This window comes from Filicampus tigris, chromosome 10 (genome assembly GCF_054856515.1).
Source record: "Filicampus tigris isolate MCC_2025a chromosome 10, RoL_Ftig_1.0, whole genome shotgun sequence".
Lineage (NCBI taxonomy): Eukaryota > Metazoa > Chordata > Actinopteri > Syngnathiformes > Syngnathidae > Filicampus > Filicampus tigris.
The window spans coordinates 22,542,128-22,562,863 of NC_141226.1; the positions used below are offsets into that span (position 1 = coordinate 22,542,128).

General features: G+C 42.3%; 2 protein-coding genes across 2 annotated transcripts; one reads left to right on the forward strand and one right to left on the reverse strand.

Annotated features, from left to right (window-relative positions):
- The first annotated feature begins 2,292 nt into the window (after window positions 1–2,292).
- dmbx1a (diencephalon/mesencephalon homeobox 1a) lies at window positions 2,293–8,995 on the forward strand. Its single transcript, XM_086043143.1, has 5 exons — window positions 2,293–2,431; window positions 5,682–5,836; window positions 6,106–6,284; window positions 6,816–7,194; window positions 8,498–8,995. Exons 2-5 carry the CDS (start codon window positions 5,683–5,685, stop codon window positions 8,929–8,931), a joined length of 1,146 nt encoding a protein of 381 aa, XP_085899269.1. The 5' UTR covers window positions 2,293–2,431; window position 5,682; the 3' UTR covers window positions 8,932–8,995.
- A 7,713-nt stretch (window positions 8,996–16,708) lies between these two features.
- On the reverse strand, window positions 16,709–20,663 carry nsun4 (NOP2/Sun RNA methyltransferase 4). Its single transcript, XM_086043305.1, has 8 exons — window positions 20,492–20,663; window positions 19,702–19,921; window positions 19,367–19,541; window positions 19,108–19,262; window positions 18,293–18,453; window positions 18,050–18,174; window positions 17,717–17,849; window positions 16,709–17,586 (listed from the first exon to the last, which is right to left on the reverse strand). The coding sequence occupies exons 1-8, from the start codon at window positions 20,582–20,584 to the stop codon at window positions 17,443–17,445; spliced, it is 1,206 nt and encodes a 401-aa protein (XP_085899431.1). The 5' UTR covers window positions 20,585–20,663; the 3' UTR covers window positions 16,709–17,442.
- Window positions 20,664–20,736: the final 73 nt, after the last annotated feature.

Consider the following 20,736-nt stretch of genomic DNA (forward strand, 5'->3'; position numbering starts at 1 on the left):
TTCAGCTGGGTTTTTTTGTTTGTTTTGTTTTGTTTTTTTGCACCATGTGGAAAGCCATGTGGAGATTTTCCTGCAAAAACAAAGACACCATTTTTCTGTCCGTCAAAAATATATGCCCGGAAAGACAAGAAGTAAGCAGCAGAAGCAAATATTTGGGGAAAAAAATGTACATTTGGTAGTATCGCCTGGACTAGAATTATGGAAAAATTCTACCCTGGAAGATAGTTTGACTTGTATAACTGAATAAAATTGTATCGAGAAGCCATCCTCAAAAAGACACTGAAGAACCAGACATTTTGATTTTATGTCATGTTAGGGACATTTGGATAAAAATGTAAGTTTGGTTGCTTCCACTATAGGAAAATTCATCAGTTTCAATTAAAAAGATCAAACTTGGTAGTCGTGTCTATCATGAGTAGACACACCAAAACGTCTCAAGAACCCATGCTTAAAAAAAATCTGACATTTTGGTTTTCAGCACCCATTTGAGGGACATTTTTTCTGACAATTTCAGAAAAAAATCATTTCATTTATCAACATGAACTTTGGTAAAGTCCGTGAGTAGCTGAACAAAAAAAAGTCTCAAGAACCCGTGCCCAAAAAGACACAGTAAGTCTGCCATTTTTGGGGGAATTTTAGAGACATTTAGGTAAAAACTTTTGGAAAATTCAGCCTTGGAAGCCCGCACTTTCATTCAACAACATGAAAGTTGGCAGTCATGTCTATCATGAGTTAGAAGTACAAAAAAAGTCTCAAAATCCGGATCTGTTTGCTATTTTGCTTTGAAGCAGCCTTCCTTGGGTTAAAAAAAAAAAAAAAAAAAAAAAAAAAAATTCTCTTACCCTTGCAAGATACAAAACGGAGAGAAAATGGGGTTAGGGTCGTTTTTTAAATGCGTTTTTATCAGCTGGGGGTCACTGTTTCGCCACCTTGTATTGAGCAGCGCACCATTACAGGCGACAGGGGTAAGGGGAGCTGTTTTTGGGGACGTTTAAGCCCCTCAGACGCACCGGACAGCTCTCGTCGCTCTATAAGGAGCTTTGGGTGGAGAGGCGCTCAGAAGAAACTCTTTCTCGCTTTAATTGCTTTAGAGACGCTCCTTACAAAGAGACAGTGGCCAGATTTACCTCCCGTTTAAGTTCTCATTTCCATTGGTTCACAAGTTAATCCTCTTTCTCTCGCGCAGAGAGAGAGAGAGGGAGAGAGAGAGAGAGAGAACTGCAGAGGTGCACTAAACTTTAAGATATGACAAATGACAGATAATAATAATAATAATAATAATAATAAATAATAATAATAATTTGTAATAAAAATAAGAATGGAAATAAACCATACATTTGTATGTATATTTTTTTTCAAAAGTATTTTTTAAATGATTCAATATTCTATGCAAGTAACATTAGAATAAATATTTTAGTTCATTTTAAATACGGTTTTTTTTTTTAGTTATTTTATTTTCGATAAACAACACGATGCAATAGCGAATAATGATATGCAAATGAATCGTTATACCAACTTGTTGACATTTTTGTCCAACACGGTCACAGATCAAACTGTCCCAAACAAACCCTTTCCCAGGGAATCTCCCTGCAACCAAATATGCAAGCTTATGCATTAAAAGGCTACTTTGCGCTGCCCTTAATTCCCCACCTAAACGGTTTTGCTCCGGGAGAAGAAATCTTCTCTCTTTCTCCCATAAAAAAAAAAAAGAAAAAGGAAGAAAAAAAAAAAGCTTCAAGAAGAGAAGGGCATTATTGCCGTAATCCTCTTACCCGCAGTCATTTTAAGACAGGGGTTTTTGGAGGCTGGGGTGGCGTCTTGTCTACCTATCCCATCCCAAATCCTTCCAGGCAGCCCGGGAGGAGAGTCTCGAGGCAGCACCCTGGCATCTATTAGTCATCTCAACAAAGTCTCTTCTTCCACCGAAAAAAAAAAAAAAAAAAAAAAAAAGCCCAAACGCAAACAAACCAAAGGTTGCTTCCCTCTCAACATATATGGAACAGATTACATTTAAGCAAAACTGAAATAATCATAGTTGATTTTATCTTTCACTTTAAATGATAAAAAAGTGTAAATATCCCTGTCTGTGATCATTTTTGCTCACATGAGAATGAAAAAAAAAAACATCTGCTCAAAGTGGATCATGTTGGAAAGTAAAAGTCCGGAAGGCATTTAAGTGGCTGCTTCGCTTGATTGACGTCCCGGGCAGCCAATAGCGAGCCAGGACGAGCCGGCCCACACGCTCGGAAATAAAAATCCCTCCTCGGTCCCTTCGTCGGACGAGGACGAGTCTCCACAGACACCGGAACGCGCGCGCACTGTGGACTTGGAGACAAGACACGCAACAAGACTGCACTACTTTTGACGGCGTAGGAGGAAAAAAAAAAAAAAATACACGCATTTCCGTGTGCCAACTCACTGACGTTAAAAGGTAAGAAGATGTTTGTTTTTTTTAAACAACTGGAAAAAAAAAAAAATCCTAACACGGCAAAACTTCGACGCGACTTTTATTCTTCTGTCTCTTGTACAGTGTTCGCAAAGTTACTGCGTGTGCACTTCTATTTTAATGAACAGACGCGTAAACACACCACAGGCTAAAAGTCTGTTGGTCGGGATGTCGTCACAAAATAACACGTTACACTTCAATTGATTTTTTTGGATTACGCTACAAAATATTTGGTTTCCGTTCTTTTCAACCACGTGACATTCCAAATCAACCGCTTCCTGATTTGGACTTGTTTTATTGACACACGTGACCTGAGGTCAATTTTGTTTGAAAACGTCTCACTATACCGCAGTTGAACCATGCATGTGATTGCTTTCAGTGAAGACACGTAATGAATTCCTGTTTTTCACGCACTAGAGTTCAAAATACGGCAATAAAGGAAATAAGATGCTACAGTGTGTCATGTTTTGGCAATCAAAACAAATTCAATAATAAATATATTGAAAATATTTGGCCGGAAAATTCTGCCAGGGTATGAAAACTTGTGAGCACAACAATGTATATTTATTCCAATGTAATCTAATTCAAACTTTATAAAGCGCACTTTGAAAGAAAACGCAGCAAAGAATAGACTAATAAATATGACAAAGCACGTTGAAAAAAAATATATATTAACGCAAAAGTTGTAACCACATGTTTAAAGATATTTAATGTTATTCAAAAGTTCCAGGATTAAGAAATTCGTTTTTCTGTGCAATACGACAATTTTCTGGGTTTGATGTTGAATTTTCAAGTGAGTCCAAAATATCAGAAATTCCTTGCAGACGTTGTTGATTTGGTTGGTTTTTCAAGAAAATAATCAATATAACCAGACGCGTCTTTAGATTAATTACAATTTTGGAATCGAGAAGAAAAAAACGCCATGCCAACTTTTCAACCTTTGCCAATTTCCACACTCTTAAAACTGCTGTCTCAAAAATAACCCAATGTTGGTCAAAAACGGGACTGGTGCCTGACCCTTAAAAATGTGGGGGTTCCTTTAAAAAAAAGTATTGTGTTTGTGCGGTTTTTTTTTTTTTTAACAACAACCTAAAGTTGGGTCAAATTCACCCAGGTCCGTCCAATTATTAAGACAAAACCTTTCGACAATAAAAAACACACTTTCAAGCACAACGATATGTTTTTCATTTCTATCTTGACAGCAAGTTCAAAACGACTCAATATGAAAACGCCCCTCTTTTGGCTCCGCATTGCAAATAGTGAGAATAAAAAGAAAGCGGCTCTCGGCCCCGTGCGACCGTCCCGCGCGCAGAGCAGATTGCCGGACCCCTGAGGGCTGCCATCAAATACCATTTTTCCTCATTTACTCGGATCCAAAGACTTGCACTGTACATGCCAATTTCCATAATGACGCTTTTCTAATCGAAGCATTGAGCAGCGCTAGTGCCAGCCCGCCAGGAGGTCCCCACCTGCCCGCAGCATTTTTTTATTTATTTTTTTTTTTTTTATGAATGACAACATCGCGGCCCTCCGTGATGAACGAACCATCGTGCTCCATTTGCCGCAAATGTGTGCGAGCCGAATCGGAAAAGCCAAGTTCATGTGATCCAGTTTGCGGGCGGACAATGATGCAGTCACCCCAAGTGCATTTAAACGTACACTCGGAATTCTCAACGTATTAAAAAAAAAAAAAAAAAAAAAAAAAGGCCCTCCGCCGTGCATGTGTCAGCGTTGGTGATAAATGGAGGGCCTCGCAGTCGAAACCTATTTGCACTTCCATTAGACGGGGACCCAAATGGGGATCAACATGCATATTTTGACCCGCGGAGAAGCCATACATCTCAGCCAAAACGTTGCCCGGGGGCGATGGGATAAGAGGCCGCCAGAGAGGGGAGACGGAGGGTGGGCAGGTGGGGGCGGGGGGAGGGGCGTCGGGGGTGGGGGGGGTGGGGGTTCATTCAAGTCAAATACTTGAGGGAGGAAAGTAAATGTTTAGCGAAGCACCTTCTGTCCCGGCGAATTAAACGATTCCCCGGCTGCCCTCTGATCGCATCCATCAGTTGTGTGCAGTTAACCGCCGCCGAATATGGACACGCACACTCACGAAGCACACGCATCGCACAAGTTTCACATCAATAATAATCATATAAGAAAGAAAAAATATCCTACAGCATACATATACCTGACACGTTTTTTTTTTTTTTTTTACATATGCGCAGAAAAATAATTGCTATGTATAAAAAAACAAAAATACAAAAAAAGGTAACCCCAAAATATTGGAACTAGTTAGATGCAGTGCAGTTCGGTACAACCGCACACATAAATAAGTACATAAACATGGATGTCAGCGTCACTCCAAATGGAGGGTTATTATGTCTTTATTTTAACTTTTTTTTTTTTTTTTAAACTCTTGTGCTAGCTCATTTAGCTGTCTGGCAAGTGGCTAGAAGAACAGCAAAAATGATGGCTACAAGGTCATGGCACTGAAAAACAAATGTAGAAAATAAATGTAGAAAATATATATCGCTTGTTGAACACGAATAAATATACTGTATAGCACTTTTTTTTTTTTTTTTCCATCTGATGCCATTGAAGCAGTGCATTGGGCCTTGGAGGGATGCCCTTCTGTCAGCCTCCTCCCTATTAATACATTATCTAATACATATCTAATCGTGTCCTCGAGCGGTCCATCTAGCATGTTGTAGGGTGCAAGTGACAACTAACAAAATAAATAAAAAAATTGCCTGGTGAAATAGTTTCGGATTGGATGACTGCCGCCTTTTGACAATTTGGGTAAGAACCTTAAAAGCGTCTATTAAGCCAATTAAAAAAAAAAATCCACATAACCATAGCATTTCCCTTTTTTTTTTTTTGTTATTTTCCTACAGATGGTTAATCAACGTCTTCTTGGTCTGTCAAAGCAAGCATTTTCCGTGGGGATTTGGCTTCCGAGGGGATCACTGAATACATTCGCGAAGAAGGCATCCGTTACGGTTCATTATGGCAACGAGTGGTAATTGCCACCAATTAAAAGCCTTTTGTATAATTAATGGAATGAGCAGAGACATAATTGGATGTTAATGGATAACACGTTTGTCGGGGCGCGCACATTAACACCGGGGTGGCCCTCGAGTGCGTCATTTATGAGCACCCCCCCCCGCCCCACCCAAAAAAAAAACAAACTGCGGGTTAAGGCACACTCCATCCTCTCTTTCTCCCTGCATTTTCCTCACAGCATGCAGCACTACGGCGTGAATGGCTACTCGCTGCACGCCATGAACTCCCTGAGCGCCATGTACAACCTCCACCAGCAGGCGGCGCAACAGGCGCAGCACGCGCCCGATTACAGGCCCTCCGTGCACGCGCTCACTTTGGCGGAGAGACTAGCTGGTAATTGAGTACACACTCACTCACACGCATGAAGCACCATGACACGAAAGTGTGCGTTGGGTTAAATATGCGGCCACAATAATACAAAAAAAAAAAATTATTTGAGCCCATGACAGCGGGTAACGTGAAATGCTCACGCATATAGGGACCAAGACACTACAACTAATTTTGTCCAAATGCTAATTAAAAAAAAAAAAAAACCACCCGCGGTATAGCCAGACTGTGAACTAAAACTTTTTTTTTGTCTTCCAACGGCTGCGCATTTCAAGACATCATCCTCGAGGCTCGTTACGGCTCTCAGCACCGCAAACAGCGCCGGAGCCGCACGGCCTTCACCGCCCAGCAGCTGGAGGCCCTGGAGAAGACCTTCCAGAAGACGCACTACCCCGACGTGGTGATGCGGGAGCGGCTGGCCATGTGCACCAACTTGCCCGAGGCCCGCGTGCAGGTGGGCGCGCACACACGCGCGCGCACACGCTGGCACGCCGCTCACTCGCGCACGTACACGTTTGAATAATCGACATGTCAATTCATCTAGAAATAGGTTTCTCACGAGGTTAATTTCCAACGCGGCTCATGTCTAGTTAAACGACCCAATGAAACAGCGCTAACCAGGGGCGGGGCCATGGGTGGACTTGGGTGCGCACAGGCCCACCCAGATTGACAGGCTGCCCACTCAATGAAATTCATGAAAAAAAAAAAATATTTGTTTACATTTTTAGTCAATTATTTTTGAATTTGTGTTTTTTTTAATTTGATTGAATATTAAAAACGGCATAATGGTGTTTGTCTAAGGAAAATCTGAACTTCATATTCAGTTGAGCATATCATTTGAATATGCGATGTGTCGGGGTAGGAGGACTTGTGCTCAGCGAGAGAAATATTCAGGCCCGCCCCTTATTTTTCCATTATGCAGATTCTGGCTCCGCCCCTGGCACTAACCCAAACGCATTTTCCGCTTCCTCACCTGCCCTCCCAGGTTTGGTTCAAGAACCGCAGGGCCAAATTCCGCAAGAAGCAACGCAGCCTCCAGAAGGAGCAGCTGCAGAAACAGAAAGAAACGAGCGGCGAAGGAGGAGCCGAGAAGGAGGACGCCCCTGCCGCCTCCGCCCCCGTCCTCCCTGACCCCCAGTTACCTCCCTCCACTTCCGCTTCTCTGGACACAGAAGGTCCGGCGGTGCGTCCGGTCCTGCCGGACGTGGAACTGAACGTCACGTCGGCCGAGCAGTCCGGCAGCGAGTCCGCCACGGAGGACAACGCCACAGATAAGGAGGACGAGGGTAAATGTCAGCACAGCGAGAGAGCGGCGACACCGGGAGACGTTTCGTCACCCTGCAGAAGACTCAGCCCTAAAGCAGGTGAGAAGATCCTTTAAAGTGAACATTTGCACCCTGAAAATGCAGCTTCCCTTTTGGATAGCCCGCTAGCGTGGATGCTGAGGAGTGCCTCGTTGTCGTTTGTGAATGCGCTGGGCTTCACGCTAGAAGAAAGGAAGGAATAGGAAGGAGCGGGAGGAAAATGTTTTTTAAAAATCACGACTTGAAAGGCAGCATGTGGATCGGGGCTTCAGGGTGGCTTGGCCGCTTTAGAGCGCCTCGTTGCGGTGAAAAGGGTTGGAAATATCGCAGCCAGCGGAGGCGTTGAGCGGATGTATTTTTTCGCGGCTCGGACAAGAAAGACGCTAGACCAAGTAGCATCCATTTCCTGCAGGTGCTGGAATTGGTTTCCGATTGCCACTTGAGCGGGTGTGGTTTCAGCCCTTCCGGCGCACACGCCCACAGCATTCAAGAGCGGCGACGATAGTGTGATTCTTTTTTACCATTTTGAAGCCTCACTTTATATCCGTGTTGATTGTTTTTAGATATTCAAATTTAGCAGGGTTGTGAGCAACACTATGTGGTGCGTTCCATTTAGAATACACGTAAAAAAAAAAAAAAAAAAAAATGTTGACTAGTATAACTGGATGATTGACCAAAGCTGGGCCATTATATCGCCGTGACCTTTCTTAATTGCATGTACTTTTATGGCGCTCTTTGGCACACACATACGCGGGCGAGGCAAAGTTGCCCCCAGTGCGGGCATGACTAGTACAAGAACACGAATCCTTTTGGCGATTGCAGACCCGCCGCATCTGGCAGAAAAGGCTTTTTAAAGTGGAAATCAACCCAAACATTTTTTTTTTTCCAAGAATATATTCCCAGCAGGCCCACTAGTTGAAACAAGGCAATGTGATTCATATAAAAATATGAGTTAAGCAGCAAAATCCACCCGTTTTTTTTTTTTTTTTTTTTGCCATCTCTGAGGGCGGCCATTTTGTCACTGCTGTCGACTGAAAATGACATCACAACTGCTCAGGGGTCAGGTAACGACTAATCACGGCTGACCTGTTTTCTAAAGCTGAGCTTGAGTTGTGATGTCATTTTCAGTCGACAGAAATGACAAAATGGCCGCCCACAGAGACGGCTAAAAACAAGTGGATCAACTCTTACTCCACAAAGGCAATATTTATCAGAATGCCCTGTTTCAACTAGCGGGCTTGCATACAATATATATTCTTGAGAAAAATATGTTTGACTTCCTCTTTTAAGTTTGAAGTTTTTAACTGACAATATACGTCCATGAATTTCTGAATTTCTCTAAAAAGATCTTCTCTGCGCCCAGACTCGCCTCTCGTCTCTCCGTCCGTGACCCCTTCCTCGTCCGGCGGCGGCGGCGGCGGCCCACTCTCGCAGAACCACTCGTACTCCTCGTCCCCTCTGAGCCTTTTCCGCCTGCAGGAGCAGTTCCGTCAGCACATGGCCGCCACCAACAACCTGGTGCACTACCCCGCTTTTGACCTGGCCGCCCCGTCTTCGCTGCCCTACCTGGGGATGAACGTCAACATGCCGCCGGCGCCGCTCGGCACCCTGCCCTGCCAGTCTTACTACCAGTCGCTGTCCCATCACGCCCAGCAGGTGTGGAGCAACCCGCTGCTGCAGGCGTCGGCCGCCGGCGGACTGAGCAGCCACAGCAGCAAGACCACCAGCATCGAGAACCTGCGGCTGAGGGCCAAACAGCACGCCGCCTCCTTGGGACTGGACACCTTGTCCAACTGAGGGTTCCGCTCGGACGGAAGCCTCCGCCTGTGGCAAAAGCTACCTTTTCTTCTCCTCGAGTAGACAAACAGGGAACGGGGCGGGGGGGGGGGGGGGGGGGCGGCATGTACAGCTTAGTGAAGGAGCCTCGGCGGCTGCTGCTGCTTTAAACTCGAGACAAAGAAGAGTGACAACTTGGGGGAAAGAATATGAGACGCGAACGCACGCAAAGTGAATGTTTCTACTCAAGGACACGGATATTTGAGGTCAGAAAAAAAGTTCTTAACAGGTGATGTTTACAAGAGTAATGTGAATAAATTAGGCACTTTTGGAGGGATCCGGCGTGGTCATCGGAAGGGATAAGGTCGGGACATGACAGAATTTGTAGCCACAATATACATATAAACTTTACATAAATGCTCATTTGTGGACATGACGTTCGTACAATGCACACAAAATACAACGTTGTGGCTATGAAATACGTATAAGGTGCGCACAATTAACTCATTTAAGGACCACTCATTTGTGGCCACAAGGTAGGTATAACGTAGGTATAGGTATATACGTGCGTACGTACGTGCTCATGAAATATGCTCATAAATGACTCATTTTGACCACAAAATTCCAATTTGTGGCCACAATAAAGGGATAATGTACATACGAAATACTAATTTGTGGCCACAAAATATGTATAAGGCGCTCACAAAATCGTAATTTATGGCCATGAACTAGGGATAATGTGCGCGCAATATACTAATTTGTGGTCATGAGCAACTCATTTGTATCCACGAAATAGGTATAACCTACGCGTGAAATATATTCATAAAATAATCATTTGTGACCACGACATCCAATTTGCTGCCACGAAATACTAATTTGTCCCCACGATAAAGGTAGAACGTGCACACATACTGTAATACAAATTTGTGGCCACAAACTAGCTGTGGTTTAACATTGGACAGATGGGTAAGCAAATCGAGCGATTTTAGGCTGGGCTTGAGCTCCCAAGCCAAAAAAAAAAAGCCTGACATTGCAAGGAATCATTTAATCAAGTGAATTTGAAGTATCATCTTGACAGCCATGTTGCTTTACCGGTGAAGCTCCAACTTCATGACCTACAACCTTGCACACCGCGGCGTCTGGTGCAGGTGCACTTCGTTTGCTCGCCCGGACGTCCAAACTGTTCACGGGAATGATATGAAACCCACAAATTAGGATTTTTGGACTCACATTGCACCTATTTCATGGCCACAAACTAGTATTTCGTGTTCATTTCATATCTGTTGCGTCCACACTTGAATCTCCCCCCTCATACACCCCTTGTCATGACTCAGGCTCCAGAAATATATATTGAAAAGTTGGGAAGAAAAAAAAAGAAGAAAAAAAGAAAAGAAGTCTTAATGAACTGTCGCAATGTACTGTATGCACAACAACATCGTAAATGGAACGCAAGCCACGTTGTCATTAACGGCGGAATCAAGAGCGACTGATTGACCAGTTTAACGGCCAGTGATACGGCTCTTCGTACTATAGGCTGACTCGATGATGACATCGTGATTTCAGCGACTCGATTCTCAATGCTTTTGAATCACATTCGGGCCGGCGCAAATGACATAACGAGCATGCAATAGCATTTCGGTTCACTCCCAAAGGTCGGCGGCACACCTCGGCTGTCAAATGACTGACATCACTTGAAAATGAAATGATTCATCTTCAAAAAGAGGAAATATTATAAATGAGTACGCGTGACTTGATGAAATGAAAGACTGTTAGCACTTCTGACGTTGGCTGATCGTGTTTATCGGAAAGAGAAAGTCTCCAGATTGGGGGGGAAACAAACACACACACACACACACACACACACACACGCGCGTTATTTTAAGATGTGAAATATAAAATCTATCTTAATAATTGTAAAGAACTGTAGTATGTTGTATAACTGCTAATATCATAAGTCCTTTTAGCTGTAAGTTTGTATTTGCTGATCCCATTCCTCCTCGATGGACGGATCAATTTAAAGGTTCTGCTTTGGAATTGATGCGAAAGAAGCAAAACCGGACTGGACTGCTGGCAACGGTGTTCTTGTTCCCTGCATTGGGACGAGGACGCTTGAAGGAGGCAAAACTATTTCAGCGACTGGTCGGCCCCAAGTTTGTTCTGCACTCTTGGTTCTGTTTGAGTTGGGTTGTTCCACGGTTGCTGTTGGCTCTTCTGTCTTTGTCCACAATTTGGTCCAGTGGTATGTGGTAGATAGATTATCATGTCAAATGTGGAGGACATGTTTCATTTCCTCTTCCCGAACCGTGTAGACTTTTGAGTGTTGCTGAAAAATATCTACAAATAAAAAATACAAACGGCTTGAAGATGTTTATATTGGAAACTTGTCTGCTGGGTGCGTTTGTTTTCGTTCTCCTCGGCGTTATTTCAGGATTTCAATCATTTTTTCCTTTATCATTCCATTCATCTCTTCATTTAGACAACCACGATATTATTCAGTTTGAAGTTATTACAACTTGAAATCTTTATTCGAGACAACTTTATAAAGTAGTTTGTTGCAACTTCATTTACATGCTTTCAGGTTAAAACGGAAAGGATTTATTTACTTTGAGTAATAAAGCCAACTAAATTATTTTAATTTAGAGCAAGAAAGTAATTGTTTTGCTTCACTTCAAGACATTTGTTCATGTAAAGTTACACATGATTTCAGGTTAAACAAAATGAATTATTTACAGTCAAATTTAAGAAATTAGCTGTCACATTTTTTTGTTTTGTGCATACAATGCATTTTTTGCATTACATTAAAGGTGATAAGTTTTATGTCCAGATTTTTCCACAACTTTTATTCTAACTCACACGTGGGTCATTAAGTTATTCATTATGGAAAATGTGCACATTACTGTTTAAAACTAAATCAACTAAATGTACACATCTTCATCTTCATTTAAGAATTTCAAGCACCTGGACGAAAAGTGTCTCATTTTTTTCAACCTAAAAATCGCGGCTGCAGATAATATTTGTAGAGTGAAACGGGACAAAAAGGAGCAAATAACCGGTAGTCGTCCCAGAGACGATGACGGTATGGAAAGAAAAAAATACAAATACAAAATATTCCGACGAGTGCAGGAGCAACAGAGAATTAAAAAAAAAGAGCAATATAATCTGGAAAATAAAAAGTGTTTTTGGAAAAAAAAAAGAAAAAAAAAAAAAAAGGAGCCATAAGCCGTCCCCAATGAATAAGCAGGCCATTATCCTGAAGAATGACGGCCCGGGGTGGTGATTATGCTGCTATTATATCTTTAACAGCATGGTTTGTCAAATCGCACACACCCCCACCCCGCTACTAACACACACACGCACGCTCTTACATACACAAACACAAACACAAAGGGGGACATTGGGACATCTAGAAAACGCACCGTTGTCCTTCCAGCAGGAAACAACATTGCTCCTTCTGGTGTGTAAATAATCATGCTCGGAGCAATTTCTGACATGCTCATGAATTAAGCAAAAAAAAAAAAAATTTTTTAAAAAGAGAGATAATGACCCAACCAGATTAGCAGCATTAATGGGAGTACAACACATCACCCCGACCTTGTTGTGTTTCATTACATCACATACAACAACAACAACAACAAAAAAGTGTGTGTTCTCATCCAAGGGCATCCTGATTGCACCTCTGATACGATCGCATGGTGAATGTCCTTGTTATCCACAGCCTGTGTAGGTACACGCCGTGATTTTCTCCCATGAGGCCGTAGAGCAGTTAACGCAACACAATACTCGAGTCCCAAACGTTCTCTTATGTTCTGGCGCACGCGCGGCCTCGGGCTGAACAGGGATTGCTAGATTGTACTGCTGCAGGGTCAAGTGCCCTTGAAGCTGGCTCAGGCTGCTTGCGTGTCTGCATTTTCACCACTAAAGCCACATATACGCTCGCCAGCCACTTCATTAGGTACAATATTCTGGCGTGGTATGCAAAGAGTGGAAGAGAAAATCAGCTTCGTCACATGCACGTTTTAGAAACTATGGAAGCAAATTCCCGCCAGTAAAAAAAAAAAAAAAAAAATGTTTTTTTAATTAAAAAGGAATAAAAAAAATCTTTGGAAGAAGCCCACCCCCGCCAGTAAAAAAAAAAATATCGTATTTATATAATTTTTTTGGAATAGAAACAGCTCTGCAGGGCAGTTTAAATGAAACCGTTTTTCCACTGTTTCAGATTTTTATTGGGCGTGGCTAAAACGGAGCCCAACGACGCACATCCGCCTCGTCGCAAGAACTAGAGTGCCTTCGTTATCCGGCGAAATTGTAATGCGCAGTTAGCAAGCGCCTCGAAAACGCATCTTCCCTCTGGGTTTTCCGATGGCATGGCACTTTAGAGCGCCTCGTTGTCAGCCGCGAGTGCATACGCGTCACGCAGGCGGAAGAGCGGGGAGGGGGCAAAGACGTTATTTGATTATTTTTTTTCTATAAAGTCCATCTTGACAGCCAACGTGGACCGCCGTGAAAAAGCCACGGGAGACTTTTAAGTGGACATATTTTTGCCGCTCAAACATGCAGTTATACGCAGGCATAAGAAAGATGCTTTGATTGACAGTCGACAGTTGCGCGGGGACACGCCCACAAAGTTCCACACGGGAGACGACGGCTTGATTTCTCATGGTTTGAAGCCTTATTTGAAACACCAAGTGATTTTTCACTTTCACGTAATGACTTGCTCGATTTCACTTTCACTTACGACTTTAGATCTGCTTATGACCGGCGCAAAAACGGGACTTCCTCCCACCTGTAGCTACTGTGCTGCAACGACAAAGTTTGAATCATTTCAGATGTCATATCCGATCCAACGGGGAACTAAAGCGCCACATATCCCATAAAGTAACACTAAAAAGTTTGTGTACAAGAGCCCCCCCGCGCCCCCCTCCCAGGACCAGGACTACACACAGAAGCCCTGGGAGCACACAAAAATCACAGTGTAGCATTCACTCAATGCCTCTCACTCTGCCCCCTCTCCATGGTTCTCTTAAAGGTTTTAACCATGGCGAGAAAGGAAAGCGCCGGCGTAAGAAACCTCGGCCAATTGAGAAGGTGACAAGGTCTGCCAGAAAATGATCCTAATCCTGTTTCCAGCATTCTTTTAGCCCACTGGCATGGCCGTTTGGGAGCATATTATCTGAGCTGTCAGGCCCCGGGAAATCCCTCTAATAGTGTGCATTGGCCAGATACACATCAAAGCTCTCCTGGAAACCGCCCGCAGGAACTTAAAAAGGGGGGAACAATCTGGATCGCAGCTGCGAGGCTTCGACGTGCCCGCGAGTAAAGCATACCCAACGGAACGCAAACTACTTCACTCGTGCCTTGGATCTTTGGAAGTAATGATACAGAATAGTTATGGATAAGCAATCAAGAACAACAGGTGGCCCAACTGCATCCTGGGCCACCCTCCATTAGTTCCAGCTCATCTTCTTTTTTTTTTTTCTTTTTCCTTAAACACCCTGACTGCCATCTCGCCCCTCCCGGGTAATCTCCTTAGAGAGAAGAAAACCTCCATTCTGTCGCTCTCTAATCTGGCTTCAGCCTAAATTTACGGTTGCATTTCTAAAGTGGGCCTCCAAGAAAAAAAAAAAAAAAAAAGACAGGGTGCGCTCCATAAAGTTTGTAGCTGCAACAGGAGGATTATTCTTGGTAAAATGACGCATGGTACAACAAAACACATTTGTTTTCATTTAAGGACAGTTTCACAGGTCAAACATCCTGAACGAGACGCGTCAGAAAGGTGGGGACTGGGTTCACAAAAGATACCCAGTGGACTCCTGCATTCATACAGATTTTCATATATTTTTGGTCAGTATTTTTGAAAGGATTTTTTGAATGTGTTTTTTCCCCATTGAAATGAATGGAAATGCCATTAATAAGAAATGTTGGCAATGTTTAATAAGAAAATTGGCACTCTAGTCTAGAACACGCGGCACACTGGTGTACTCTTCCAGACCAGCAGGTGGCAGCAGCAGCAGCAGGTAGCTAATTGTCTTTGTTTAGAGACAAGCGAATTGGTGAGGCATGTTTATCCAAACAGGCCCATGTTTCACACTGAGTAAGTATCAATATGAAACATAAATTACTTTTTTCTTTGTTTATTCAATTCCTATTCAAGACGTTATGATATAACGTCATTCTTCAATGTTAAAAAATGCTTATATGAATAATATAACACTTATATTGTTAAAATAAGCTTCTTTTTTTTCACAATTTCAGATGGTGGTGTGCCGCAGGATTTTCTTTCAATGAAAGAAATGTGCCTTGACTCAAAAAAGTTTGAAAAACACTGCTCTAGAATATTGTACTTTATGACAACATAAAGCAAGGATACACAGCGTCCACCCGGGGGCAGTATCATTCCGACATACAGATACACATGGAGACGGTCATTGCTTCTCAGTAAACTGCAGCAATAGTCGTCATTCCTCACAGTGTATAAAGAATAAACTGTACGCCTGTGAGTATTGTTATATTTTAGGTTTCAACCTCCTACCAATCAACGCCGAAGAAAAAGTTACTTGGTCACAAACTGATGACACAGAAATGTCTATTTACTGGAATAGTAATACTGGTAGCACATTTCAGTGCTTTGTGAGGCACACTGTGTAAAACCATGAGAGTGTTTTACATCTTTATTCACCCAAAAAAAAATAAAAAAGGCATCATATAAATTGCGCGTGCAGACCTCACAAAGTTAAATGATATTTGTCTTTTTAATACGTGGCATATGTCTGTCTAAGGCAGGCTTATACACAGCGACTCAACCGCACAGCGCCTCATTGGCCAACTCAATAAAGTCGGGACAGGCAGAATAGACGGCGAACTGATCTCTAACAGTCTGCCGTCTCCTGAGTGTTAAAACATGTAAATTTATGGAAGGGCCCATCGGAAACACATATTTACAATGCGTTTAGGTAATCACAAGCGATGCGAACGGGCACTCAAGGAACCCCGGGGACGAAAGCAGTCAATACAAAAATAGTTTTTATGTGTCATTAATTCCCTGCGCATTCTCCAATACATCCCCCTTGTACCGCAGTAATACAGTAATCACTCACAATGGCTCGGATAATTATCTGCACTCATCTGTGGAATAAAAAAAAAAAAGGGTGGGGGGGGCAAAAAAAAAAAAAGTCCCATTTTAGCTCTCTGCCTCTTTAATGTTCATCTGGGAGCGGTGCGTCTGTCCAATGCGGATGGGAGTCTGCTCAGTGTTTGGAGTATCTTAATGATGGCAGCCAGTGGATGACACTTTGGCATAGCCTGCTCGTTAGACACGCACACACACCTTTTTCATGCTACATTGCCTGGCCGGGAGAACATCAAGGGTCATCTGTGGTGCGATGGGGGGGGGGAAAAAAAAGAAAAAAAAAAAAGACGACACACACCGCTCCGGCGCTCGCATTAGGGAATAATTTCACTTCCGAGTGATGTCAACGCAAAGCAGAGTCGATGCGACGCTTACGATGTTTGCTGCGCAGACCGAGACGGTCAAATAAGTCATTGCTTGCATGCTCATTATGACCTCCTGCCTTATTATTAGGTAGACATCAAGCCTGATGGATAGGCAGACGTCCTTCAGTACAGAGCAAGAAGATGGTGCTTTTTTGTGGGGGTGGGGGGGGGGGGTGCTGGGGATAATTTCAGTATGTGATTTCTCATGCAGTATATTTATCTTGACTATATGACAGAGAGAAGGAAGAAATGCTTATTGACTTTCTAGAGTGTCAACTTTACTGACAGAACATTAGTGGCCTCTAGTGGGCAAAGAATAAACAATACAAGCTCCTTTTGACAATTGATTTTTATGGTTACGAGAAAACAAAAACAGGAACAAAAAGTAATCAAACTTGGATTTTTTTTTTCCCCCCTAGAACTTAAATGGCGCAAAATTGTATACCAATAGAACGGAAAAGCACATAGCGTTAAAACTCACTGTTGCCAATGTATTTGTTTCTTCACAATGACCAACATTTAAATACAGTAACAAAGTAGAATTGTTCATCAAAAATGAAAGATTTTAGTCTTCAAATGAGTATTTATTTATTTTTGTGAGCCACTGAACCAGTACGTAGTTAGAACATTAACACTGCGCTTCAATATAGGGAAATAAAATAGCTACTTCAATGATTCAATTAAAAATGTATTGCACACAAAGTTATCCCAAAAAATCTGTTGTGCCTAAAAGTTAAATACAAATGAACTGTACTTAAAAGAAAATAATTGGAAAGTAAAACATGTACTGTACGGATTAACATGATGAATGCATCACTGCAAGCTTAACTGTTTGATTGTATTGTATGTTTTAAAGGTCAATTTTATTGGCATTTAATCCAGTGATTATATTGTAGACCACTAGAGGGCGCCCGTGTACCACCACTGATAATTGCGCAACACTAACAATCCGGTGATTCTTTGTTTTTTTTCATGACTATATGTAAAATGTAAGCATGCCAAATGTTAAAGTCATTGAGTGTCCATCCAAATAATTCCAATCTAGGTGAGCCTCCTGAGCTTGCACATATAAATGGGTCCAAAGTTAGCAGCTAAATGGGGGATGACCATCTCACCCAGATGGAGGTCAGAAGCAAAGTGAAAAGTATTCCTGAACATATGTGTGAGTGGGCGCAGGTCAACAACCTAGACGTGGATTCAATTTTGGAGACAGGGGAAACACAAGTCAAGTCCACAGATAAACATGACCTCGTATTTCAACCAGACCATCATCCGTCTCCGCGCTTCTATGCGGCGTGAGTTGACTCATACTGACCTGAAGCTGGACGCCATAATTCTCCCGCGCCAACCGGATGGCTTGCTCAACCACGCCGACATTCTGGATGTGCGAAAGCGTGCAGGTGGAGTAAACGATCTCGCCACCCGGACACGCTGCCGCCACGCCCGCCCTGCAAGACGACATGTTTTGTCTTTAGCTTAGAGACACTTGCTAGCCACCGCTCATATTATCCGTTTGAATCCACGGATTAAAAGTGATCACCATCTACCAAGAAAAAAAAAAAAGAAGTTATTTTGCCACTGAATACACTATATTAATATTCACACCTCTCGGGAACTTGCATATGAAAAGTGTGTGAAATGTGCTTACAGCAGTAGTTGCAGCTGTAGCTCCGGCAACCGCCGCCTCTCACCCGTTCTGACCTTATTGAATATATTGTTGTCATCCTCCATGAGTGAATGTCGGTCTGTGGTACAGGGAACGTCAACAAGGACCTAAAACGAAAAATGTTTAAAAAAGAAAAAAATAAATAAATAAATAAATAAAAAGTGTTCGAGGTATTACTGTTGAGTTATTCATGCTATGAAAATAGAAACACACAAAGAGCCTCACTCTGTCAAAAGTATTCTGTTCTATTTCCCCCCATTTGGTGCCATCGAAGGAAGTGATGCGAAGCTTCTCACGGGTCAAAAGCTCTTTAGGGACGTAGCTGTGCAGCACTTTCTTCAGTCGTAAGGTCCGAGATACAGAGGAGTCATTCAAACACAAAAAACCTTGAGTGAGCAGATCAACGACACATGGTTAATATAATATCAAGTTTAAGTCACTGTAACATATTAGGCAGTTTGAACAATTGAGTGATTCTTTCGCTTAGCACTACCTTGGAAAAAAAATGGTGTGTTGAATTTACTGAATTTTATTTTGCCAAGTGGTTGCATGTAATGAAATCATCTGGATCCAGATACATTTTTTAAGTTTGTATATTCAACTTTAAAAATGTATCTGGATCCGGCCGATTTTATTTCGCGCGACCACTAGACGATATAAAATTCAGTAAATTCAACTAAAACGTTTTTCCGTGGAGAGGAAGTCCACGTGCCACACCTTGAGAATCACTGATGAAGCCAAATCTTGCTTAAATGATCTCAAACTATACAGAGATGTGCAAAAACTAACTGTGTTTAAATTGAATGTTAATTGTAAGTTTTACCTTTTTTTCCAAGGTGAAGAATGACATTAACTAGCAATTGGAAGGCAACAAGGAAAACAGATCACAGGCAGTACAAATCTTCGGGAAATTAGTTTTAAAATCGATGTTTTTTTTGTCTTGCCTAGGTCATGTCATTACGGTACTCAGATATTCATGTTTCAATTGACATATTTTGGAAGACCCTGAAAAGTGTATCAAAAAAATGAAGTTCTCTTACCAATGGCCTGGGTCTGGAGCAAAGCGAGAGTCTTGCCTCCTGGGGCAGCACAGAGGTCCAGCAAGTTGTGCCCCTCGTGAACATCGAGTGCAAGGCAAGGCAACACTGACGCCGCATCCATCAAGTAGTAGCCCAATAAGCCAGACGTGTCTGGTCTTAAGGGGGCAACACACAATTGAGACTAAGTCAAATGCTTGCGCGCTTGAATGAAATTCAGTCATTTTGATACATCCAACATACAGTAAGTCGATAATCGCACCTAGCAGGCATGAAACGTGTGATATCTCCTCTTGGAAAGACTAAACACTTGATGTTGGGGCTGAGGTGCGGTGGTGACAACTCTTGCTGACCAATAAGGTCCCGTTTCTCCATAGAGGTGAAATCAGACTTCTCACGGCATTCCACTTCTGGGTTTTGTTCCATGCATGCAGGTTCTGCATAAAATGATGAAGCAGACACAATCAACTGGACAAGTATGCAAAAAAAAAAAAAAATCCAGCATAATAACATAAAGCCTTTCTAGACAGTAACGCAGTTACAGTGACACTTGACCGTTTCAAGATAGGAGCATTGATTGCAGTGTTTCACACACACCTTTTCTGTCTGTGTCTGTGACAAAGTCCCTACATCCTTGGGATGCAAAATCTTCCACAAAATCATCACTGCAGAAATTATTAAGGAGAGCTCCGTACTTTCTCTCCGAGAGCAGGGCAACTCGAACCGATGGCCAGAGCGGTCCCAGCTGACTGCCGTAAGTAACGTCAAAATGCTTCAGGGCCAAACTGGTAGGCGGGTACTTGGGGCGAGAGGCAGCCTGTCCAAAAAAAAAAAAAATTAAGTAAGGTAAAAAAAAAAGAGTGGTAAATGTAGCTTTATGTCATGTACAACTTCAAAACAAACATTACATTAAAAAGTCTTTCTAATATTTTGCTGTGATTGGAATATTTTAAAATATTTTAAATGCCCATAAAATCCCAAAATACTGTGGCGATTGCTTTGCTATTTTCAGAGGATGAAGTGGGCATGTGTATAGATGTGCATATGAATTTTTATCATGATTGGTCCTACTTTTCTAACATTAATCGACGTTAAACTTTGTTACATTTTTTACATTAATTTTACTGACAGTCCCCTAATAAATTTCTACACAACTAAGCATAGCAAATTGTGAGGAAATTGAGATGAGCTCATTATTTCACTAATCGCCACATGGACGTTTCGAGATTTTTTTGTTTGGTTGCGTGCCATGAAATATGGCAACACTGTTGTAAATCACGTTAACCTATTTCTTAACTATCGACTCGTACCTGACAGCTGCAATCATCCATTCATCGTTAAATTAGTTAATTCCAATTACATAGTATGAATCAAGTGCTACACATACCCATTTTTCTTTTATTCGATGCCTTCTGGGCGTTAAACATCTTAAATCTCTAATTTTTCGCATTAATAGTCTCGCATCCAAGCGCAGCGCCATTATTTCAGGTACGTCAGTTTTCTCTGTCGGGCATTACCATACTATCGAGAAACGAAGTTCCGGATGACGTCACGCAAGAGTAGGAAGGACTTTAGACATAAACTCGGTATTCAATTGGGTCATAGCGACATCAGTCTTGTCCAATCTTATCT